The sequence below is a fragment of the Camarhynchus parvulus genome, chromosome 1 (assembly GCF_901933205.1).
Source record: "Camarhynchus parvulus chromosome 1, STF_HiC, whole genome shotgun sequence".
In the NCBI taxonomy this organism is placed as follows: domain Eukaryota; kingdom Metazoa; phylum Chordata; class Aves; order Passeriformes; family Thraupidae; genus Camarhynchus; species Camarhynchus parvulus.
In genome coordinates, this window is record NC_044571.1 from 3,080,036 (window position 1) to 3,105,496 (window position 25,461).

At 42.6% G+C, this 25,461-nt stretch overlaps 1 protein-coding gene across 7 annotated transcripts in view; it reads right to left on the reverse strand.

Annotated features, from left to right (window-relative positions):
- Positions 1-10,631: 10,631 nt before the first annotated feature.
- The window catches only part of ERG (ETS transcription factor ERG), a 147,598-nt gene continuing 132,768 nt past the window's right edge, over positions 10,632-25,461 (reverse strand). For 5 of the 7 annotated variants that reach the window (XM_030945564.1, XM_030945555.1, XM_030945573.1 and 2 more), the window contains 6 exons: positions 25,317-25,397; positions 23,348-23,419; positions 17,554-17,622; positions 16,764-16,820; positions 15,102-15,149; positions 10,632-11,383 (listed from right to left, as the gene is read on the reverse strand). In XM_030945564.1, coding sequence (XP_030801424.1) covers positions 10,863-11,383; positions 15,102-15,149; positions 16,764-16,820; positions 17,554-17,622; positions 23,348-23,419; positions 25,317-25,397 — 848 coding nt within the window. In that variant the 3' untranslated portion in view covers positions 10,632-10,862. The remainder of the gene's footprint in view (positions 11,384-15,101; positions 15,150-16,763; positions 16,821-17,553; positions 17,623-23,347; positions 23,420-25,316; positions 25,398-25,461) is intronic. The other 2 variants (XM_030945593.1, XM_030945601.1) reach the window with 1 other exon arrangement.

Here is a 25,461-nt window from a genome sequence, read left to right on the forward strand (position 1 = left end):
CCTCTTAAAAACCACTTGGTAAAACCCTGCAGAGTGTGGGAATGAGGAGATGATGGGGGGACTTCACCAGGGAGCGCCAGGGGCATGGAAGCTCCACAGGTGTGTGATGTGTGGGGTTTTCCAGACCCTTCCCCAGCTCCATTCCCTCCTCTGGACATGCTCCAGCCCCTCAATCTCCTTTTGGAAGCGAGGACAAAACTGGACGGGGAAGTTGTGGTGTGGCCTCAGCAGTGCCCAGCACAGAGGGACCATCCCTGCCCTCTCCTGATGGCCACACAATTCCTGGATGCCATTGGGCACAGAGGGACAATCCAGCACAGAGGGACCATCCCGCCCTCTCCTGATGGCCACACAATTCCTGGATGCCATTGGGTTCCTTGGCCACCCAGGCACGCACTGGCTCCCATCCAACCAGCTGTCAGCCCACCTTTACAACACCACTCCTGTTCTTTTTAAAACATTTTTTTTGTTGTTGTTGTTATTGTTGTTCTTGCTGAAGACAAAAGCTCCTGCTGCCTTGCACAGCCACAGCTCCATGAGAAACAGGGACTGGTGAATCAGGAGCTGACTGATCCCACCAACACAAGAGGAGAGGGTCTCAAGCTGTACCAGGAGAAGTTTAGGCTGGACATTAGGAGCCTGTCTGAATTCAAGGAGCATTTGGACAATACTCTCAAGCACATGGTGGGATTCCTGGGGTGTTCTGTGCAGGGCCAGGAGCTGGAATGGATGATCCTGGTGAGTCCCTTCCAGCTCAACCAATTCTATGACTTTTGATGGTGGCATTTCCCCCCCAGCCCCATGGCTGCCTTTGCTGGAGGGAGGATCACACCGGGGCTGTGCTCTCAGCTTCGAGGCCTTCCAAAGGAATGTGACTTTCTTAAATGACAAAGCACCAGGGAGGGATTTCTGGAATGTCCCAGGAACATAAATCCCATCAGCCTATCAGTTTTGAGAGCCTGAGTTGCTTTTGGTCTTTTGGAAACTTTATCATCAGTCAGCTCACATTCACTTCAGCACATTCTGCCAGGTATTCTGACTAAATACAGCTGCTTTGCTTCTTCCAATTTCTCTCCTTCTACATTGTGCCAAAACGGGGCAGGGGGGAACATGCAAGGTAGAATCAATGACTTTGTGTAGCATAACTCTGTCCCTGTGCCCTGCTCAGGTGATTTCCCACCTGCAGAGCTGCCCCAACCCTGGGGTGTCCCAGCCCAGGGAGGAGCTGGAGCTGCTGCAGAGAGCCCAGAGGAGGCTCCAGGATGAGCAGAGGGATGGAGCAGCTCTGCTGGCAGGAAAGGCTGGCACAGCTGGCATTGTTCACCTGCACAGGAGAAGCTTTGGCCTGAGCTCAGGGTGGCCTTGCAGGGCCTGCAGGAGCCCCAGGAAATCTGGAGAGAGACAATTTCCAGGGGATGCAGGGACAGCACCCAGGGAATGGCTGCCAGTGCCAGAGGGCAGGGCTGGATGGGATCTTGGCAATGAGGAATTGTTCCCTGGCAGGGTGGGCAGGGCTGGGATGGAATTCCATCCCTGGATCCCTGGCAGTGCCCAAGGCCAGGCTGGACACTGAGGCTGGGAGCAGCCTGGGGCAGTGGGAGGTGTCCCTGCCATGGCAGGGAGTTGGAACAAGATGAACTTTGGGGTCTCTTCCAACCCAAACCATTCCATGGTTCTATTCTGAGTAAAGCCCACCAGACATTTTTGAGAAATAGATGACTCAGTCACAACCAAACACCTCAGCTTTTGCCCAAAGTAGAGAAATCCAGCAGTGACTGGGAGCACCAGCTCAGGAGCTGTTCCAGTAGTGACAGTGGAACATCGAAAACATTAAAGCAGTGACTGGTTTCCCACCTCAAAGCCTGATGTGCTAAAACCTTCCTCTGTGATCTGCACTGAGCAGGAAAAGGAGACAATATTGGATTTGGCACAAAGCAGGAGACACACACACAGAGTGTATGAATGAAACTTTCCTTTTTTTTTGGTTTACAATTAAAGTAACAAGAGTGAACAAAGCCGTTTGCAGAGTGCTAAGCCAGCACTTTGTACAGCTCATGACAAAACAAGAGAGATGTATGGCCTGATGCTTTTATACAATCTGCAGTGACTGATTATATACTCCCCATTTAGCATTGCAATACATTTAATTGTTGAGGTAAGTGGTTAAAGAAATGAAAAATGCCAGTTAGCTCGTTCTGCACAGCACTCCTCAGCGACTGGAGCTGGATGTTTCATTCCCAGTGCAAATCACCAGCATTGGCAGGGCTATTTTACAGCTGTTCCCTCTGCAGCCTACATTGTAATGAAGTCATGACATGAAATGTTTGTGGAAATTGTAATGAAATGTTAGCTGAAAATATATTAGAGTGGTGAGTGTGGAAAGAGAAATGAAGTACAACATTTACCCGCTCCAACGTCTCCTCTCTGGGCTGCTGCTTCAGCCCAGATGTGCTGACCTGCCTCCTCCTACTGAATTGCGCACCACAGCTGCTCTGCAGCCCATCCTTTGGGCTCAGCTTTTGAGCTAAACCTGACCTTATTTTATTTTTAAGCCTCCTTTTTCTTCCCCTTTGTCTCGGTTTGGAAAGCCAGGTGTCTAAGGAAGGAAGGAGCCTCCTCTGAAATGGAAAATGTAAACCCTCCCCACCCCTCTGAATTGCTATAAATTTTAAATTAAGGGGCTCTCAGGCAAAAAAATATGGGAGCAGGAAATAACAGTTCTTTAATAGGGAAGAAAATAAAAGGATAAAATAAACAATGCAGTAAACTAAAACAACATTGACAGAGTCAGAACCCAACCTGACACCCTGTGGGTCAGGGTGCTGGCAGCAGTCCCATTGGAATTGTGGCTCAGCCCTCCTGCAGTGTCAGGGGTGGTTCTGCTGGAGCAGGGATCCTGGAGAAAGGTGCAGTCTCTTCCTCTGAAGATCCAGTGGGAGAGGCAGCTGCTGTTCCTCTGGGGAATCCCGTGCAGAAGCTGTGCTGGTGTTCCAGAATCTCCAGATTCTATCCAGGTAGGAATGCTTGGCTCCTCCCTCTGGGCTCACATCTCCCAATGGGATGCTGTAGTTCTTATCAGCCATGCAGTGACATTCAATGGCTGTTATCAGCAGATGTGTCCCCTGAGGGGGGAGTGATTGTGGAAGAGATAAAGAAAACTTCCCAATGAACAAAAGACAACTGCCATACAGAGGATAATAGAATCCATCTTGCCTTGCAATCTGGAACACCCTGAACCTCCAAATTTCCTCAGGCTCACAGTCATAATTTCTTCCGCTTTCATCCCTCTTTCTGCAAACCTCTTGACATCCAGTTGCTGTTTCCTTCCCCACATCCCTCAGATCCATCTCACTTTTCATGGTTAGACAGGAAAATGAGCTGTTTGGGTTTCCCTGGCCATTGGAGCCTCCCTGGCATCCTGTCCTGTGGAATTCCCCTTTTTCTATGGGTGAGGGAATTTGAGCTAAGCCAACCCCTTTGCTTGCTGCCCTCATGTTCTCAGCCCATGTTTTGATGCTCTGGTGTCACTGTCACATTTTCTGGAAAAATCCCTTTGCCAGGATTTCTCTCCTGGGAAGCTGAGAAATCTCAGAGAAAAAGGAAAACAATAATTATCTCATTTGCTTCTCCTGTGCTTTGGAATGTGTTTGGAGATTGTTTATCCGACAGGTGATTGTTTCATTGGTTTCATGTGAATTGTTTTTACTCATTGGCCAATTATGGCCCAGCTGTGTCAGGGCTCTGGAAAGAGTCACGAGTTTTTCATTAGTATCTTTTTAGCCTTCTGTCTGTATCCTTTCTGTAATCTTTAGTATAGTTTAGTATAGTATTCTTTAATATAATATAGATCATGAAATAATAAATTAGCCTTCTGAGAACATGGAGTCAGATTCATAATTTTCCTCCCTTCGTCGGGGGTTCCTGAAAATACCACACTCTGGTTGTTTCCCTGCTTGCTGACAGCTCTGAGCTGACCTCATCTCACCACCATCAAATCAGGTCCAACAGCACCAAGTAACCCCTGCAAGGATGCCTTAAACTCCACTTTCATCCCCTTCCATAAACTGTCAATAAGGGTGTCAGTGTCACAGCATTTTGCTACTCCTCTGACAGCACTTCAGAACTCTTTGTCTTCTTTTCTACATCTCCATTTTTGCCTCTTTCTTCTATTTTTCCTTCCTATTCCCATGCCCTGCTGATAAAAGCTCTTTCATTTCTTTGCATCCTTGGCTGTGTGTTCCCTCCCCTGTCACCTCCTGGAACAGCCAAGGTAATTTTCACACCTGTTTTGAGACTCAAACCCTCCTCCAAAGGCTGTGTGCCACTTGCTGCTGTCCTAATTTTCTGGCTTTTCCTAGGAAATCTGTGGTGGGAGGTTTATAGCCTGCTTACAGCCATGCAGAGGCACTTGGAATTTTTCCATATTTGTAACCAGCAGCCATTCAGACACTCCAGTCCCATGGGGAGCCAGGCTATGAGCTGTGCCTCTGTGCCAGGATATGAGCCCATCACAATGTCCAAGGACCTTGCACATATTTCCTGGATTTATCCTCAGCATATGCTGGAAGAAATAAAAAAAAAAATTCCATCCCTCCCCCAAACTCTTTGAAGAAAGAGTGGAAAATGTTCAGCCTAGTCTTGGTAGAAAATACAGAATTTTCCAGTATTTATTAGCCTTGTGTATTTAAAGATAGGAGCACTTCAAAGCAACATCTGTTAGTCATGATCTGTATTTACCCTCTCCAGCACAATGGGATCCGACTCATGGCTGGGTCATCATTCCCATCCCAGAAAACTGAAATGTGTGGATGTACCAGACCAATTTCTGGGAACTAGACAGCATGAGGGCATTTTTCGACCATAAAACAATGAATACTTTGATTTTCCCCATTTTTTCACCTTGTATTTTGAGTACACTAATGCACACATGCCCGTCCCCAGCGCACAGAGGAAAAGGGACATTATTTCTAAAATTGACCATTTCAGTGTCAGTGTGGTTGCAGAAATACTGGAGAACTTCACAAGGCCTCCAGCTCTTCTCCATGGGGGTGAAGAAAAGTGGTTTTTGAAATCCTCTCTCATCCCTGGCAGTCCTGGGCTCATGTGTCAGGTGGCCAAGGCATCTACAAGGCTCTTTTGTGACACAAACTGGGAATTTTGCAAAAACATATGAATGAATTGAGTAAATAAAAGGTGTGCTTAAAACTTAAAACTTGCCTTTGACATCCTATCAGAACTCCTTGCAAGCCTAAAAGTATCATGGCAAGCATTTAATCCAAGTTCTTGTGCCTGTTTTAGAAGCCTGTATCCAATTTGGTATCTGGATATGGATTTTGGGATACGGTTTTGGGGTGATGCTGGTGGTGCTGGGTATCAGTGGGACTGGATGAGCTTGAAGGTTTCTTCCAACCTTGATGATTCTGCAATCCTGTGATTCTCTGCAGAGCAGATTTTAAGTTTTCTGTGGAGAAAAATGACACCTTCAGCACGAAGAAAATTGGAAATGAAGAGGCACTTTTTTGGGGCAGGATGAGCTGGCGCAACCAGTGCAGCAATTTCACTCCATGAGTTTGGAAGGACCTTTCCAGTGGTCTGCTGGTGGAGACACCTGAGGAAAGGAGGCTTTTCATCCCATGAGAAGGGAACTCCAAAGAATGAGCATGGAAATCCATCTTTCAGCTGCTCACCTTTCATCCAGGTGGGACTAAAAGTGCATCAGCTGCTTGATGGGAAGAACAGTCTCCAGGGGGATGGAGGTGCAGTCAAAAAACTCCTAGATGGGAACGATTTAGACAGGAGGAGTCATCAGGCCTGGCAATGTGCAGGGGAGACAGGGGGGAAAAAGGAAAAAAAATATTAAAAAAAAACAAAAAAAAAAAAAAACCAAACCCCCAAAAAAACCAAAAGAAAAAGAAGAAGGGCACATTAACAATTGTCAGAGAAGAAGAGGGATAGGTTTGTGAAGTGGAATATGTCAGAGCTTGGCAAGCACCCACTCAAAGGGAGCGTGATAACAAACCACAAATATTTGGAAAGCTGTAAACACTGAGGCAGGCAAAGAACTCTGGAGGGTGAGAAATCGCAAAATACAGAAATGGCAGGGAAAAAAAAAAAAACAGAAAAACCACCCACCTCCTTTTGACAATGAGATGTGTTAGGCTCTGTGTAATGGGAATGGGTGGAAATACCCTGGAATTGAGACCTTTTCAAAGGAGAAGGTTAAGGAAACATCAGTAAATGTACGGTAGAAAATGGTTTTGTTATGAGTTTTGTTATAATAATAGTACTTTTGTTATAATAGTTTTGTTATAATGTTGTAATGGATGGGGTTTGGTTTCCCAAGCAGAATTCCTCACTGCTTCTAGGACTGGGCACAGAAAATTATTCTGGCCCTTAGGTTTTTATAAAACATATATGGACCAATATTCTGGCAGGCAACCCCAACATTTTCTGAGCCTGGTTTTGAGAAGTCCTCAATCCAGTGATTTAAAAGGACATCTCATCAACTCCTGGCCCAAGAACCCTGGGTGTTTTGCTAGTTTTCTTGAAAATATGTGCCCTTTTAAAAAGATGCTGGGGAGGGACCTGACAAGAAAGATGGAGAGGGACTTTTTACAAGAGCCTGGAGTGCCAGGACAAGAAGAATGGCTTCAAACTGACAGAAAGGAGGGTTAAATGGGATATTAGGAAGAAATTCTTCCCTGTGAGGGTGGGGAGGCCCTGGCACAGGGTGCCCATGGATCCCTGGAAGTGTCCAAGGCCATGTTGGACACTGGGGCTTGGAGCAACCTGGGACAGTTGAAGGTGTCCCTGTTAGAACCCTTTTTTCCCTTCCAACCCAAACCACTCTGTGATACCATAAAATTAAATTTTGAAATAGTTTTCTGCATTCCAGTTGGCCCAAATATCCTCATTATCATCTCAAAATATTCTCATTAACCTTTCTTCAGGCAGAACTCATGCTGGGTCATGCTCTGATGTCCTTGCAGCTGCCAGTGCCTCCAAGGAGAGGTCACAGCACCCATGGGACAGCAGCAGAGCCAGGCAGGATCTGCTGTGAAGATTTCCAAGCGCTCCCACCACTCCCCAGAGAGGGAATGAAGGATTTGTGTTGCATCAGGAGGAAAAATTCAGCAATTAACCAAAACCTTTGGATGGATGAGGTGCCCTTCTGACTGTCTAGCAATTTAGATCATCAGAGACTATTTTTCTAATGTGACCAAAACTTGAGAAGATGGCACAGAGAAAGATCATGGAATGACTAATCATATGACAGGTAAAATGGTTTCTTGTACCTTTAATGCACATGTAATGAGAAATTTATTTTAAAATTATATTTTAGCTGGGGCAAGAACTAGTCTGAGGTAGAAAACTTTGCAGAAGGAAAGTCTGAATCCCTGATGATCTGTGGGCAGTTTAAAAGGCTTGTGAAATTTGGGGTACCAAGTGCAGACTCTTTGGAATCTGGGTAAGCTTTGCAGCTTGGCTGACAATTGACTTCGAAAGAAACAAATAAATTTAAATAAATTTAAATAAAGGGCTGAAGTTATTAATATTACCAGTTTCTGCAAATCAGGGCCATGCTGTCCAGGTGCTAAATGGCAAAGAGAAGATTCAGCCAATGCTTTGGGGTCGGTCTGAGCCTCACTGAATGTCTCTCATGGTGTGGACACGGAGCTCCTCAGCTCTGCCTGCACTGGGCTCACCCCTTGCCATGGCCACAGGAGACCCTACAAATAACCCCAAGGCAGCAGTAGCAGGATCTCTCCATCCTTCACTCCACCTTCTTGCCAAATCTGTGTTTTCCAAGGCTCCTGGAAGGCAGGGAGCAGGTCCTGAAGGAAGGCTTAGCTCTGCAATGTGTGACCAGTGAGCTTCCCATGGCCAGCTCGAGGATTTTGCTCTTCACACGAGGAGGCTCCATCTGCTCTGGCTCCATCCCTGTCCCAGGATCTGGATCCCAATGCCAGGATGTTGTTCCCATTGCACAGGACAGCAGCCAGGCACCACAATCTGGAAATCCTGCAGGCAGCCCCGTGAGCACTGGGGATGCTTTGGAGGCCTCCAGATTAGATGGTCCTTGCCAGTCTAAACAAAGAGCTTATTTAAATCTGGACTTTTAGTGTTTAATTAAAAGCTGGCTCAAAAACACACTTACCATTTTGGGTTGGAAGTACACATGAAGCAAAAAGTGAGGATCTGTGGATTTATTTCCATTGAGAAGCCAATTATTACCTTTATAGTCACACACAGGTGTGCCTGCCTTAACTTCACAACCTTCTAAAATAGTGACTGACCTTTTCTGAGAGTTCATATTTTTCTTTTTTGTTTTTTTTAGAAATACAGCCTTACAGTGCTTATTTCCCTGCTCAGGTCTCACACATTGATAACACAATCCTGTGCTTGTAACTGCCACCAAGACACTCCTAACACAAAGCCTGGGGAGTTGGCTCCCATTGCTCCCCAAAAAATGGATATGCAGAACATCTATAAAACCTGAAACCACATCCATTTTGTCTGGGAAAAAGGACACAAAAAACAGCACAAAGGAGGGATACAGAGGGCTGAGCTGTCTGGGATTCCTGCAGCAAACACTGTGGAGAGACACTCATAAATGTCAGGGATGATTTTCCAGACCAGTTCCTCAGATGGTGTTGGGAAAGAATGGATTTATGCCAGTAGGCACCAGATGCAGTTTTGGGGCCCAGGGTACAGAGTGGGAAGCCTCTAAAGCTAGAAGAGAAAAATAAAAAACCTTGCCCTTAGTAAACAGCCAGGATGGGCTGCAGTGACAAATGAACAAGGCTGTCATACACTCCATTCTTAAGTGGGGAATAAAGGAAATTATTCATTATTCACTTTATTTACTAATAACGATACAGAATGTATTAAGGGCAAGGGGGCAAAGCAGTTCAACACACGATTCAGGAGGAAGATACATCTCAGGCTGAGATTTTGCAGCATAACTTCATGACAACAAAACATAATTTCTGAGCATGAATATTCTTCCTTAGAGGCCTCCCTTAGGTTTCATTTCCAGCCTTGGGTGTGGAGCTGTTGGTGAATTAATTGGGGATGGTTGCAATCTCTGGGCCAGAGAAGCTCAGCACAGGGGTGGCAAGGCACTGTTGAAGAAGGGCTGCAAGTATTTCAGCAGAACTGTCTGGAAAAGAAGATGCACAGCACCTGTGCACTTTAAACTCAGGCTGTTTGCTCCTACATTTTCACAGCCCAAAAATCCCGGCCTGTTTTAACCTGGTGAGTAGCAGATCTGGCATGGGTGTCACACACAAAAAATGCAAACACAAATGCAAACCACAGTGTCAATCTGAAATTGCCATGCTAGGCCAAGCTTATTTTATTACATACATTCTGCAATCTAAGGACTAATATGTTCATAATGTAAACATTAAGCATACAGAGTTAAAATTCAAGGCCACAATAGTTTTTTTTTTTGATTGTCCCTTTTTTTTTTTTTGTTTGTTTGTTTGGTTTTTTGTGTGTGTGTGTCTTTGGTTGGCCGAGATCAACTCGTAGTGTATAAATGCATAAGTTATATAATAATTATATAAAAAGGAAAAAAAAAAAATAACATTGAACTTGTATACTTCATTCTGACAAACGCACAGCGTTCGCGACTCGGTAAGAAAAACTGGCGCCCGCCTAACAAAAATACTCAGGTGATTTCTGATTCTGGCAGTCAGGGGTTGTCTCTTGCTCTAACCAATAGAAAACAAACTCCCTTAGTAACGATGAGGTTCCAACTGGTAATTTTTAAATATCAGACACAATTCCAGTTTTGCTTTTGGTTTTTTTTTCCTTAAAAAAAAAAAAAAAAGAGAGAGATGCATATTCCGATTTCTCGCTCCTCCTTCTGCTTTTTCCCTTTTCCCACTTTTTATTACTACTGAATCAAGTCTGTTCCTCCTGAAATACTGGGAATGGTATAATACTGAGCAATATGTTTCACAAGTCCAAACAAGTGTTTCTTCATAGTCCCAACACTACAAAGTTTTCAGTCTTTTCAGTCTCTACTGGTCAAGAAGTTTCTTTCCTCCCCTTTTCACCACCTTCATCCTCCTCCTTCTCCTTCCTGCTTCCTCTGTCAGGTGCAGGCCTCTGATCTACAATCATACACTTGCCCTCCAGCACATTCTCATTTCCCACGTTTGGCTCAGGGTTCCTGTAAAACTGTCAAGGAATCTGAAAGTTTGGGTTTTCTTCACAGTTTGAGTAGCTGATTCGCTCTGATGAATGGATCTTGTTTGACTTTAACCACAACACTGCTGTTCTATTCCAAATCAGCTTCCACACTAACCAGTCTCTTCTGCTGATATGTTTCTATTTTTTTAAATACAGATAGGCTTTTTTTTTCCTTTTTTTTCCCCTTTTACCTCTCTTTTGTAATGATCCATATACTGTATGTTAGGTCACTATAGACTTATCCTTATATTGCTGTAGTATAGTCCCAGTTTTGCACTAGCATGATATCAAACTTTACACACAAGCTTATCAACTTTTTAAGACCACCAGCTTCCGTAGGTTTTCCTTATCATTTCAAGCTTCTACCTACAATAGTCTATTGTTGTTTGGTCCACAGAGTTGATGCCCATATACATTACATTTTAGTATCTTAATACTTCTTGGGTATTTCCTTTAAATCCCTACTACAAAAAAGTCTTTTTGACATCTATTTTTAACGTGGTTTTGGGCTTTTTTTTTTTCCCAGCCAAACCTTCACTTGTCTCTTTAGGCACTTTTAATTCGAGTACTCCAACAGAGTTCATTGCGACTCCTCAGGGACCGAACCCCAGTGAGAAGCCCCTTCGCTTTGCCTGGTGTTTATCTCCCCCCAACCCCACTTAGTAGTAGGTGCCAAGATGAGAAGGCATATGAGCAGCTGGCAGCCTGGTGTTGGGGTAGATCCCTCCAGTCGGTGAATTCCAGTAGGGATTGGGGGCAGCAAAAAAGCTGGAGGACGTCACGGGCAAGGCGGGGGGGTGGGGAGCCACAAAGTTCATCTTCTGCGGGTGCGCGTGGTACGAGCTCATGTAGGGCAGCTCCGAGGGGTACTTGTACATGGACGACTCCGGAGGGTGAGGCTGCAGGGCCTGGGCGATGCCGTGGAAGTCGAACTTGTAGGCGTAGCGCTTGCCGTGCACCTTGGTCATGATGTTCTTGTCGTAGTAGTAGCGCAGGGCGCGGCTGAGCTTGTCGTAGTTCATGTTGGGCTTGCTCTTGCGCTCGCCCCAGCGCCGCGCCACCTCGTCGGGGTCCGTCATCTTGAACTCGCCGTTGGTGCCCTCCCAGGTGATGCAGTTGGAGTTGGAGCTGTCCGACAGCAGCTCCAGCAGGAACTGCCACAGCTGGATCTGCCCGCTGCCTGCGGGGAGGAACAGAGCGGGAATGTCAATAGCGCCAAGGGATCGGTTGTGCGGGCTCGCCCCGCTTTGCGGAGACAAACAAAACATTGCAGCTTTTGTGGAAGTTGTAAAGCTGGTATTTACAGCTTTATTACAGCGCTGGTCACATGTGGGAACTGTTCTTCTAAAATGACATGTGTACCTCTGGGAACTCTAATCTCTTTTTATCTTTTTCTTAAATATATATATATTTTTATATAAATATAAAATATTATATATATAATATTTTTGTAATATATATTATTATATATTTTATTTAGATACATTATTATATTATAAAATATATATAATATATAATATCATATATAATATTATATATTGTTATATTATGTTATATTAAATTAAATATATTTATTATTTATTATTTATATATATTATTATATATATATAATATATATATTTTCTTAATATATATATATTATCTTTTATTTCCAGAGGGAAATATATTATCTTTTTCTCAAATATATATATATATATATATATATATATATATATATATGCATGCAATTTCACAATAGGTTCATACATCTTTATTCCACTGATTTTGCGTGACACTTGCTACTAATTCTCTAATTCTTTTTTATCAGAAAGAACTCTTGGGTCAGGTTTCTACTTTGCTTCATCCCCAAGGACCCCATTAGGAAATGTTGGGATGTTGGCTCCTAATTATTTCTATTAGCCAGTCCCCTATAGGAATGTGACAAAACTAGAGACAAAACTCTCCTTTGTCCCCTCAAAAAGGAAAGAAGCCCAGAAGGTTCTCTCCTCAATTAGGTGAAAAAGACACCTCATAGGACCTCAGGGACTTCACCTCAAGCTTAAGGATAGCTAATTGGACAGGAGCCAAAAAGTCCCACCTGGGCATTCACTAGAAAAAGAAGAGAATAAAGAAACCAATGGCTTTTGTGAGGTGTTTTACCAGGAGCAAGAGCCTCTTGCACCTGACTTGGTTTTTCTCTGTTTGTTATTTTGCCTTTTATTAAACCTTTTTGTTTCCAACACTGCAACAGAAGCCATCCTGCTGATTTTATGCCTCCAAAGGTAGCTGACCTATCTTGGGTGAGTAATAAACCTCCAAGAGCTTATGAGACCTCGCTTGAGAAGGCAGCTATTACTGTCCCCCTTCTCCCAGGACTGCCTCACGAAACCCTAAAGAGCAGGGATAATTGCAATGTGTCGTGTTTTCCCTCATGTGAGTGCCAGAATGCCATTCCATGGAGGTTTAATTGTTACCTAATGTCATTCAGCGCAGACAATTGATGGGGAAATAATACAGGGCTCATTTAGGAAACTAATCTCCAAAGTTCAGCACAAACAGCTTTCACTTGCGTAACACTCGGCTTGTTCTCACAGCATTATGTTGCAACTAAATGTTCCCTGCTATGGAATGAGCCCACACAAAATGGAGAAGTTTAGAGCAAGCTGGGCCCGTGCCAAACCATATCATCCCTTTGCAGCATTTGGGGAAATGCACAACGGAAACTTATTAGCTTGCTGTTACACTGCACACAAGCAGAGGGCAAAACAACTGCAAGAACAGTGAAAAGGTCCATAAAATACATCCTTGTCATCATTCTGCTTTAGATGAGTTAAAATGATTATTTTATGTTAAGATATAAAACGCTGCTGTTGTATTTTTCTCACTCTCTGCCAATTCCACCGCAAAAAGAAAACGGTCTGGCGTGAACTTTGCAAAAGTGAGGTAGGGCAACAAAATTTGTCCATTTTAGACAAGTGAAAGTAGATTTCAAAGGGCCTTGGCACTGACAGTCGTGTTAGAAGCTTAGCATTTCTTAACAAAGCAACACTGAAATGATGCAAAATGCAGCTGAAGCAGCTTGCGATGCAATCTGTTTCACAAGCACGGTGTCAGCAGAATTTGTCAACCAGCCTGGATGTGCTAACTCTGAACTACGTCTCTGACCAGGAATAGGTTGGGTTTCTTTCTTTTTTTCTTATCCAAACCAGCTATGTGGGTATAATAAACAAGCTTTTCTTTAGAAAGCTTATAGTAGCAATTACAATATTGAGCTAGAGCAGCATCTGAAACCCATTAGCAGTTTATACTTCAGTGCAACTGAAACCCATATTCATTTAAATTGTATTTATCCAAACAGGCCTTAATGAATTTCTTCTGTTCCATTAACATGCATTAAATAAACAAACAAACAAAAGAATCCGTGGTATGAGCAAGGCATGCAAGTTTTAATACACGAAACATAACAAGAGGATTAGGCTTTGAAAATCAATAAACAGTTCAGCACTGGACAAAACACAAATTTTTGAATAAGCAATCCAACATATGTTCTAACATAAACACTTGCCTTCCAAATGTAATATATAGTCCTATGAAAATAAATGGTTGCTGTCAATTTCCTTTTAATGAGAGAGTAATTCCACCGATTTATAAACACACAAAACATGTTAAAGCACAGGAATGATGGTGTGGAGGAATTCCATACCCAAATGTCAAAAAAGCATCCCAATCCAGATCGTGTTAATGTCATTCACAGTAATGAAATCAACCAAATGGACACTTGATAAAATTTGGCAAGCCATGATTTATGACCAAATTAAAGAGATGTAGGCCCCCACTTCCAGTCAAGACCAGTGTTGCCTGGAAACCTCCACCACCTCAGGCCATTTGGAAAATCCTATTCTTAACACTTACTTAATTACTTTCCTCTGCCACACAAAACTGTTTAGAGAGTCAGCTAATCTAGAACTGTGCTCGATGTCACTTGGGAGAAAGTGAAAGGAAACTGATTAGCATTTTGGCAATTTCAGGCCTTGAAAGCTGTGAGATTGTTGTAAAAAGAGCCATTGTCACTGGGGGCTGAGGAGATCTGTGTGGAACGAGGAATGTTGTGCCCTGGGACTGTCCAGGCAAGGGACAGAAGTGGAACACAAGTGCCAGTCCATTGTGATGGGCTGTGCTGTTGATCATGGTGCTGTGTCCTGCAGACTTGGAGCAGTGAAATCTGCACCATTCCCAAGCAGAGCTACTAAATCACCCAGAAGATCCTTGTCTTTAGCAAAAACATGCTGGTCCAAGGCTGCACTCAATGATTCTTGAAGTGTTTTCCAACCTGAGTGATTCTGTGAGTCTGTGATTGTGTTCTAAGCTACACATCCCTTTCCACAATGCACCCCATTGCCTTCTTGAGGTGGGAGAACATTTTTGAAGTGTTTCACCCAGTTATTATTTGCAAACAGATCATACTTTCCTGTTTTTTGTTTTCTTTTTCCTATATATTTCATCCCAAAATTTTGTGTTCATCAAGGCCGGTATGATACTGTGTTGTTGATTAACAGAATCTGGGACACAGCTGATGAAGAGTGGTTAAGAGATTTGTACCCTTCTGGAGGGGGTAACTGGAGACCAGATGGGGTCTCTCACACTCCTTAACCAAATCCTGATTTTCAGGAAACTGAAGTGAACTCCAGCTTCAAAGGTTGGACTCTTTGGAGGCCCTTTCCAACCTTAATGATTTTAAATTCCTCAGTCCCACCCTTGTGTAATTCAGAAATTCTGCAACACACTGGGTATCATCAGCTCCCCCTGAGGAGTGGGAAAATCAAGGACATCCCCTTCCAGGTCTGGTCTTACAGCTGAAGTGGGGACACTCAGCAGTGAAAGAGAAGAAAGCCTCCTAAATCAGCAAAATCCCTTCTCACCTGGATTTGCAAGTCGGCTGCTGGTCGGTCCAAGAATCTGATATGGATCTAAAATTGTGAAAGAAAGATTTTAAATCATGCAACAACATTGTCAAACATTTCAGGCACCACTTCTGAACCTTGTAAGGGGTGGTGTGCACTGCCTGATGGGACAGCAGGTCCAACACCTGAGCAATTTTCTCCCTCTGCATGGCAACATTTGCATGTTTTCCTCTCAAACTCGGTGTGCAAGGACATACATTTGCTCTTTGCACTGTCGTAATGTGCAGATGCATATATTCAGAATGCAAGCTTTGTTATGAAGCATTCTGGTGGCGGAGTCCCCATCCCTGGAGGTGTCCAAGGAAGCCCTGGAGGTGGCACTCAGAGCTCTGGGCTGGGAACAAGGTGCGGATGGGTCACAGGTTGGACTCCATGACCTTGAAAGTCTTTTCCAATCTCAGTGATTCTGTGATTCTCTTTTGTCACTGGACTCCAGTGAGGGATCCTATGGATTAACCCTGCAACTGGTGTTTTCAGACTAGCCTCTGTCAGCCTTACAGCGCCTGTAGCATCTCAGTATTTCCCTCTGGAAATGAAAACTTACTTTGGCCTGAAGTCCAACAGGGAAAAAAAGGAGGGATGTGACAGCAGGACCAAAGCCAAAGCGAGGGGCTGCAAGTACTGAGTGACTCTGTGGCTTTTACAGCCAAGAAGAAAATCAGGTTACATTTCTTACACACTTAAATAATCTGTGCAGCTCACACACAGCCATTAAAAGGTCCTCAGGACTTCCATAAATCATTGGTATATTTCTAGGAAGATTCTCGTGGTTGGAAGGCCAGATTAGATAAAACCCTGTTTGGGCAAAATTCAGTGTAATACTTCCCAGGCAGTCTGTGCATGAGTTAATGAGGCCTAGTCATGCACAGTCTTGTTTAGCTCTAACAAAAACCAGAATAATGATTTAAAATCCATGTGATAAAACCTGGCTCAGAGTCTTCTGAGCTAAGAATATCCTCTAAATCTCTTTTATTTCCTCCTTCTAACCTTTTGCTGTTAACAAAAGCCATGACTGACTCAGGAGCTTTGGAGTGCTCTCCAGCTACCTGTCCAAAATACAGCTGAACTTACAATAAGGGATTAGGTCCCACCCCATGGATTTGTTGCTCTGAAAACACAAAAGGCACCCATTTTGCTAAACCACTACTCTACAAACCCATAAACTTCTGCTTTCTCCGCAGTTTTCCAGCAAGATTAAGAATTCCTCTAATATTTCTGTTGTGTTTCAGGAGCCAAAATTCAGATGGGTTTCTGTAGGCTGTAATCCATTCCCTTTTTTATTTGTTTGTTTGTTTGTTTTTTTTTTGTTCTTTTTGTTTTGTTTTTATTTTTTTTTTGGCTCATGTACATTTTCCAGCTGCTGGCATCTCAACCGCTGGCATCTTTTGACATCTCTACCTTCCACCCTTGTACCCAAACTGTAGATGGATTGTTTTAAGAGCATTTTTATTCTGGAAGGTTGTCACTGCCTTAAAACATTACACTCATCCCAAATCCAGCTGCAGAGCAAACCCCATTCACATCTGGGGTTTTGGTGGTCTGAACCAGATTGTGCAGTTTGGGTGCCCTTCTCATCACACTCAACAAACCCAGGCAGAATTCAAACCAAGTGACACCCACCTAACTGAGGACGCTGGTCTTCTGTTTTGGGAACTGTTGAGGATGATGGCTGAGAAGCTGAAAATGGAAAAAAAATCCCATATAGTTATTTTTCCAGTTAGGACGTTGCTCACCAAACCTATGAGAGGCCCCCAGGCCTGGAGCTCCTGCTGCCCTCTGCTCCAGGATGGACACAACAGGATTGAAAGCTCATAAAAAGCTTTTTGAGGCTCTATGGTGCCGCAGACATATTTTATGAAAAATCCTTTCCTTAGGATTTTTTCTCCTGAGAAGCTGAGAGGCCTCAGGGACAAAATGTAAACATTGATTATCTGCTGCTGTGGAATGCAGCAGGTGCATCTGTGATTGGCCCATGTTGGATGTTTGTAATTAATGGCCAATCACAGCTCAGCTGGATCGGACACAGAGCCTGAGCCACAAACCTTTGTTATCATTCTTTGCTATTCTATTCTTAGCTAGCCTTCTGATGAGAACCTTTTCTTCTATTCTTTTAGTAAAGTTTTAATGTAACATATATCATAAAATAATAAATCAAGCCTTCTAAAATATACAGTCAGATCCTCATCTCTTCCCTCATCCTAAGACCCCTGTGAACACGGTCACACTGTGGTGATGGACTTGATGAAGTTTGAGTTTAAGGAAGGATGTGGCTGCCCAGTGACACCTCCCAGCAGTGCCCATACAATTCTTTTTGACTTTCCAAAAAAGCACAGATGAAACCCCTCCAGAGCTCCAGTAATTCCCTTTGGAGTCTAATCCATGTTTCCCCAGCTGTGCAGATGCTTTTTACCTTTTGACTGAGGGCTGGGGTGGCTGTGACTCGTCCATGCTGATCTCCTGGCTTGCTCATAAGGCAAATCTGTGAAAGAAAAAGACATTTATTCATGCAGATATGGCCTAAAGTGGTTATGTCCAAAAAGGGCACATTTGGGGGGGACTCAGGATTTGGAAAATAACTGAAACAGGCAGGGAATTCTTTGTTAAAACCTTTATAATCTTCATTGTCTCTAAAAACAACAGTTGTGCTCTGCAGAGGTGCCTGTTGCTGTCAGAAGTCTGAGCTGCACTGAGACAGGTGGTGCAAAGAACCTTTAGAGACAACAAAGAGTTCATCACTTCCAAAGGTTCAGGATACTCCCTTTTGTCCCCTTCCTCAGCCCAGCACACCAAGGAATGGCACACACTGGTACCATTGATAATCTGTGCTAGAGTCTTGCAGAAGAAGTCCCCCAAGAGCTCATTTTATGCATAAATCCTCCCAAATTCAGCATTTAACAGTATTTCCTTTCAAAAAGACAGGCTTTAGTTGATTTATTCCTTTCTGCTTCTTGGGACAAGCTCCTTAAATTTACACATCTAAATTTTCATTTCCCTTTCTTTCATTTACTCCTTACTTCTATTTTATTTCAGTGCTTTAGCATATTAAAAAAAATGAAAAAACCAAACCATAAAAGCTTTCTTCATAAAGCAAATGTAGTAAATTCAACTGTTTGGTTTACCCTTAGAAATCTTTGGCAGTTTCCTGTGCTTTTCCACGGCTGACTTTAACACATTAGCTAAAATTACTGCCAAAATCAGAGACTTCTGTAACTTCCAGGGCCTCAGGAAGGTAGCAGTGCCCACCTGGTGGAACTAAGTTGGTGCAGATGTCTTGACTCTCAACACTACTTGTGCTTTATTTCAGAATTCGTGTTTGGAAATGAAACCAGAAAGCAAAGAAACAGCCCCAGCCTGGCTCTGTGCAAGGCAGATGTATCTGCCCACTTCCAAGCACTGCATGGAAATAAAGTGTAATGTAAAATGCACAACCAAATTGCCTTCAATTTATTTAGTCTGGTAGCTCTGCCACATCCCAGAATCCTACACTTCAAAACCTTTGCTTTTGCTGGGATTTGCAACTGATTTTTGTACTGCATTTTCATAATGAAAAACCTTGTATCCCTGATTTCTTGAGGACTATTCCACAGCTTCAGAGAAAATAATGTGAATTTTACAGGTGCTCATCTCTGAGCAGAAGATGAATCAGTGTGACCTGCAGATGTCCTGCCCAGGCTGAGACCAACACTGCTGTTTATTTGAGATTTTACCATCTGACAAAAAAATAAATCCAGAATTACTCTGGTCATAATGGCAGTGGGTTCTGAGTTCAGTCTGTACAGAGGGGGCTCAGCTCTGGGGGGTTTGCAGGTACCTTGTGCCTTGCCTGGCCAGTTCCCTGCTCCATGGCAGCTTCTCCACCTCCTCTCCAGATTCCCTTGCCAGATTCTGGTGACATAAGGCACCTATTTCTTCCCTCCAGTTTTTCCACTCCATGCCCAGAAAGATGTTGTCTCAACCACAATTCCACCTCTATTTTTCTCTCTTTTTCTTTCTTCCTTTCTTTCTCTTTCTTTCTCTCTTTGTCTCTATTTCTTTCTTTCTTTCTCTCTCTCTCTCTCTCCTTTCTTTCTCTCTCACTTTCTTTCTTTCTTTCTTTCTTTCTTTCTTTCTTTCTTTCTTTCTTTCTTTCTTTCTTTCTTTCTTTCTTTCTTTCTTTCTTTCTTTCTTTCTTTCTTTCTTTCTTTCTTTCTTTCTTTCTTTCTTTCTTTCTTTCTTTCTTTCTTTCTTTCTTTCTTTCTTTCTTTCTTTTCTTTCTTTCTTTCTTTCTTTCTTTCTTTCTTTCTTTCTTTCTTTCTTTCTTTCTTTCTTTCTTTCTTTCTTTCTTTCTTTCTTTCTTTCTTTTCTTTCTTTCTTTCTTTCTCTCTCTCTCTTTCTCTCTTTTTTCTTTCCCTTCTCCTTTCTCCCATCTCCCCTCCCCTTTCTCCTTTCTCCTTTTCTCCTATCTCATTTTCTCCTTTCTCCTTTTCTCCTTTCTCCTTTTCTCCTTTCTCCTTTCTCCTTTCTTTCTCCTTTCTCCTTTCTCCTTTCTCCTCTCCTATCCTCTCCTCTCCACTCCTCTCTCCTCTCCTCTCCATTTTTGGCTCTCCAACCCATCAGACACCTGTTCCCTGAGAGCCCTGGCAGATGCTCTGTGTGTTTGCTCTTGGTGGCACTTGAACCACGCTTGGTACAAATTCAGCACTGTGAGAAAACTGCCTCGTGCCTTTGAACTCCTCACATCACAAGATGATCTTTTGACTACACCCTCTCCATGAAAAGAAAAACCACATTATCAGCTTTTCTTGAAATAAGAGCAAAGCTCCAGCTTCATGCTTGCTTCAGCCTCGACAAACACGTTGCCATTGCAGATAAGCAGATCTGTTCTTGTCCACGAGACATCAGCACAACGTGTCCTCATCTGGGACAGCTCCCTGACGGGAATGCTCCTGTTTGGTGAGACAAACCCCAGCCAGGTGTCCCTGAGAGCCTCATTGTCACTGAAACCTCATGTTCTCTTGTAAAGGTGGCTGCAGAAATCCTCCCTTGCACTGAAGCCCTGCTCATTTCCCATTTTCTATTGTAGTGCCTTAACAATGGCAGTGCTTAATTAATCTCTCCAGAATTGCACCCCAGGATTTGGCTGATTCCCACTGAACTTTATTTATTCCCCCTGCTCCTCATTTTTGACCTTTTTCATGTCATCAAGTGGCTGTCCCCAGGGTCTGCTTTTGCTCTCACATGAACAGTGCTTTGTTATGGGAAAGCTTCTTTGCAGTCTGGTTGAAATGTGACATTTAACTCAAAGGAAAACCACAGAATAAGCCAACAAAACAGTTTCCTGAAAGAAAACTGAATTTCTGCAAAAAAAACCCCTTTTTCTCTGAATAAAAATTCTGACACTGAAGATGTCCATCAGCCTTCAATTGTAAAAGATAAATTAAAACAATATTTCCAAAATCATTACAGTTCTTTGTAGAAAATGTTTAGTTCTGCACAGAAGAACCCCAAAACTAAACTGCAATTCCACAAGTAATTGTGTGAATGCAAAAAGATGCTGATACAAAGCATTTTGTTAAGTGTCATTTTAAATGTGAGTCAGATTAAAATGCTGAAATGAAGGAGCTCACCATGTCTGAAAGGTGGTTTAGAACCTTTTCCTCTAAAGAAAATTAACATTTTTTTTCCATCACACATAGGATGAAACAAATTTGGAAATCGTAGACCTTGTCAGGAAACAAAAAAAATCCCAAAATCCCAATTTTTATTCAAGTCCAGTGGAAAATAGACTCATTCCAGCATTTGCCTGAAATCCTCTCCATTGGAACAGCTTTTCCTGCAGGACACCAGGTCCCTCTGGTCTTATGTTACATGTTCACTTCTGCTGGGAATTACTGAGAATTTGGGGCCTCTGGATTTATGTTTGGTGATTGTTTCCATAGTTCTGCTTTGTTTTCTCATCCCTATTTGTGCTGACATTCCCCAGTGTCCCTGAGACCTCCTGGGTGCCCCAATCTGCTTTAATGCTCCATGAAAATGTTTGATTTATTTAGAATATCACTTCTTCTTATAGTGACACTAAGCAGGTGCTCTGTCACTCTCTTTATTTTGATAATTACGTCAAGTTTCCTCAACCCCAGACTGTGATTTGAACAATTTCAAACCTCTGTATCTCTCAACATGCTCCAAAGATTTTTTTCCATCCTCCCATGGCTTTCCCAGGCGTTTCTAAGCACCTCCAAACTCTGCAAAAAGCCTTTTTGATAAGGGATGATTGACACAGCTTTCCATGCAAGGCCACACTGCTGGGGTGTTCAGTGGCACAGCCACATTTCCCATGGGATTTTCCACTGTGGTTCTTCATTTGTTCACAACTTTCACTTTGGCTGTCACTGTGCCATAAATAAAGATGACTCTGTTAAGTTGTTCCTTCATGAGTGAAGGGGGCTAATTTGGAATCAGTAAGATATGCAAATAAATTGTGCCTTGGGCTGCATTTATCAGCTTGTGTTTTCAGTTGTTAATTGACTGCCAGGTTGTTTCTCCCTAAAGAACTTCCTGGGTACCTGGACAGGAATCCTGTATAGGAATCTCTGGGTTTAAGTAACAACAAAATCAAAGAATCATGGGATGGTTTGGGTTGGAAGGGACATTAAAGATCATCTTGTTCCATTCCCTGCCATGGCAGGGACACCTTCCACTGTCTCAGGCTGCTCCAATGTCCAGCCTGGCCTTGGGCACTGCCAGGGATCCAGGGGCATCCACAGCTGCTCTGGGAATTCCATCCCAGCCAGGGAACAATTCCTAATTCCCAATATCCCATCTAATCCTATTTTCTGTCAGTGTGAAGCCATTCCCTGTGCCCTGTCCCTGCAGCCCTTGGAAATTGTCTCTCTCCATATTTCCTGGGGCTCCTTCAGGCCACAATTCCATCACCCCAACGCTTCTCTTCCCCAGGCTGAACAATCCTAAAATAACTTAAGATGTCCATTACTGATGACAGGATAATTAGCCAGTTCTTAATTTGTTTCTTATGATACACTGATTTAATTTCTAGTGTAAATAGTTGTGGGGTGTTTTGGTGAATGCCTTATGAAAGCCAAATGTATGCATTGGATCAGCAGTTCCCTTTCTAGCCATTAATATAAACAAACAAATCTAGCAGGGTTTGATTTCCAAGGATCCAAACAAGTTGAATTTGTTGATGTAATGGCCTGGTGGTTGTTTCCTTTTCTCTCTTTTCTAATTATCAATTACCAAATCTACAGACATGCATATATACATATATACAAGGCTATATTGAATAATATCTGCATGAACCCTCCTGCACTCTACCCTAGAGCACAAATAAAATATTTCCTGTTCAAACTCCCTTTTTTTCATGTGCCAATATCTCTTTTCACCAGAGCTCAGCCAATTCCAGTGCATGTCCCTTCTGAGCACTTGGATTTTTGCCTCTGGCTCAGTAATAGATTTCCTTTAAATTCAGTATTTGCTGCAACTCCTCTTCATGTCCCTTAGTACTCTGCAGTCATTACTGGAAAAGTAAATGTCCAGTTTAGGCATTTTTCCAGCATTTTTTGTAGTGAAGGGTGATAAAAAGAAAATCTTCGGCTTCATAGCCATGTCCTCACCTTCTTTAATTATTCCCTTCAGCATTTCACAAATCAGCACATCCACAAAACTTTCACAGGTTACAAAATTTAAGCCTTAAGAGCTTCCTTATGTTTTGATTTTACTCAAGACTCTCAAACTCATAATCAGATTGTTGTGGGTTCTGCTTGCCTCAAACATAAATAAAATGTAGACAGCAGGAGAAGCATTTATCCTGCATTTTCAGGGTATTTTTCCACAATAGACTTCAAACAAAAGGGAATTTTAACTTCATTTTACAGAAAGAGAGCTGAAGGGGATTGACAGGTGACTGTGCACCAGAACCAGTGAACAGAGCTCAGGTTTCTGATTCCCTGGTGCTTTAAAAAGTTGATACAATTGCTTCAAAGATGGAGATTTGGGGAAGAATTTGACTTATTAAATCTACTTAATTATTTCACTCTAATTATTTCACTCTACACAATTATATAGACACATACGTATGTGATATAAGTACGTAATATGTGTGAATTCAAAATAGAGCCTCATGTTTATGAAAAGGGAAAAAGAATGAGATATTTCAGGAGATGAAATGAGTAAGATCACAGCACACAAAAAGTGGTCATTGTTCATACCTGGTCTGGTTGCAATTCTTTGTGTTGCTTCTGGATAAACTGATGTGTTTGGGAAAATAAAAGTGGCACCTCCTGAAGAGAAAGAAGAGGACATTACACCTAAAGATTCATTTCCCTAAATCCACCAGTATTTTCCCCTCCTGTAGAGTGAATGAGTGAAGAATCTGAATAACTAATTTCTGCCTTTGGACTGTTAGATACAAAAGTTGATTCCAATAATCTTTACATCTATGTAAATCCATTCAAATTACTGGATAAAAGTCTGTGTAAAATCTGTTTTAAGAAGGAGACAGTCAAGCTCAGGAAATCCTTTCTACCACAACCACCTCCACCTGGGAAGGTGGCTTTGTACCCCCTGAAATAAAACCTCTTTGCCTTCAGTACTGCATTCCCAGAAAAGTCCATATTTTCAACAGAGACTTCTGGGTCAGAGCCTCAGATATCTCATTGATCTTCCCCAGAGTGAAAAAAAAAATTAGAAAAGTTGAGCTTGATGTAGGAAATGGAATCTCCCTTTTCTCAGGCATTGAAATTGCTCTGACTACACCAATGGACTTCTCATGACCCTCTCCAGGAACATCAAAAAAGTCAATTACTGCTGATTTCAAGAACTTTTTATCTAACTCTTTTGTGGCCCACTGAAAATTGAACAACTGATTTCCCACATGCTGATGATCAGCACAACATTATTCACGCTCCCCAATGACAGATAATCTCATTTTGGTGAAATGAATTTCAGAATATCATTGTCAGTGCACACATAGAGAAAAAGATAACACGCAGAACTGCTGAACAACACTTGGATATCCACAAGTGGAAGCTGCTTGGCAAATGAGAATCTCTAAAGCCAGAGATGGACAAGACCATTAAGTCCATCTATTTTTGAAAAGGAGTTGAATCTTATCCAAACCATATCAAGGTAAATGGAATTTTTTTTTGTTGCCTCTGGTGGGGTTTGCAGCAGGCCTAGAGCCCACAGCAGGACTTTGCCACTATGACCAGTGGCAAACCTCTAATGTCAGGGAAAGATCTATTAATCCAGTGAATTTTGCTATGAAACTCACTCAGAGTGAAAAACGAAATAAAATATGAAAGAAACATTGCTATCCAAGTTTTGTTTACTTTTTCTTTTGCATTATCCTTTGTATTATCTTTTTCCTTTCTCATAGAGAATTGTTCTTTCTGGTCACTGTAGGTAACTAACACCCTCAGGCATGATCATGCAATATTCCAAACATCTTTTGTAGGGATATAAACCACATTATTATTTGTACCATTCCATGCCATCCTCTGCTGCACAACTGTTACAGCAAGTAAAAACAGATTCTGAATTATTTTCATAAATACTTTAAGTTGCATCCTGAAAGACAGATGAGGCATGTGTCATTCTCCTGCCTACACTCCACACTTCTCTGGGCCAAATTAACAGAAGGGTGAATATCAACAAAAATAATTTTAAATTCAGATCAGCCTTAGTGGAATTCCCAGCTCAAGTCCCACAGCAGCTAGAAAATGAGATGAGCTAACTGCCTAAAGAGCAATTTTATTGATTCCCACAACATTTAGCTCATGGGAGGGGAGACATCCCCATTCCCCAGAGCCCAAAGCACTTCTGAGCTCCAAGAAGCTTCTAAGGATCCATGGAGTAGATCTGACAGCAGAATGGACAGAAGGACCATAAAAATCCTCAGATGAAAGGCCCCAAACCTGCAGGTTTATGCTGTGTCAGGGACCCCATCCTCTTGCAGGACACCAGAAATTTTTGCGCCATTTTTGCACCACCTGGCCCTGCATGATCTCACCTTTTCTCTGTGTGTCTGTGCAGAAAACACACAGACGGCAGGGAGGGGATTCTCCTGCCTCCCTCCTGATTTACCACTTCCATTTTTTTAGCAAGCAGCCCATGGAAAGGAATCCTGTGCTTTTAGAAGATGATGACCTACAGCAGTGGGAGCAGTGCCAGCATTACCTGTGTTTCTAGCATGCATTAACCGTGGAGAGTTTTGTAAGGCTTTATCAACATCATCTGAAGTCAAATGTGGAAGAGGAGCTACAAAACAAAACAAAAAGCAACACCAAAATGTAAAAAAAATCGTGAATTATCTTTTAAAACC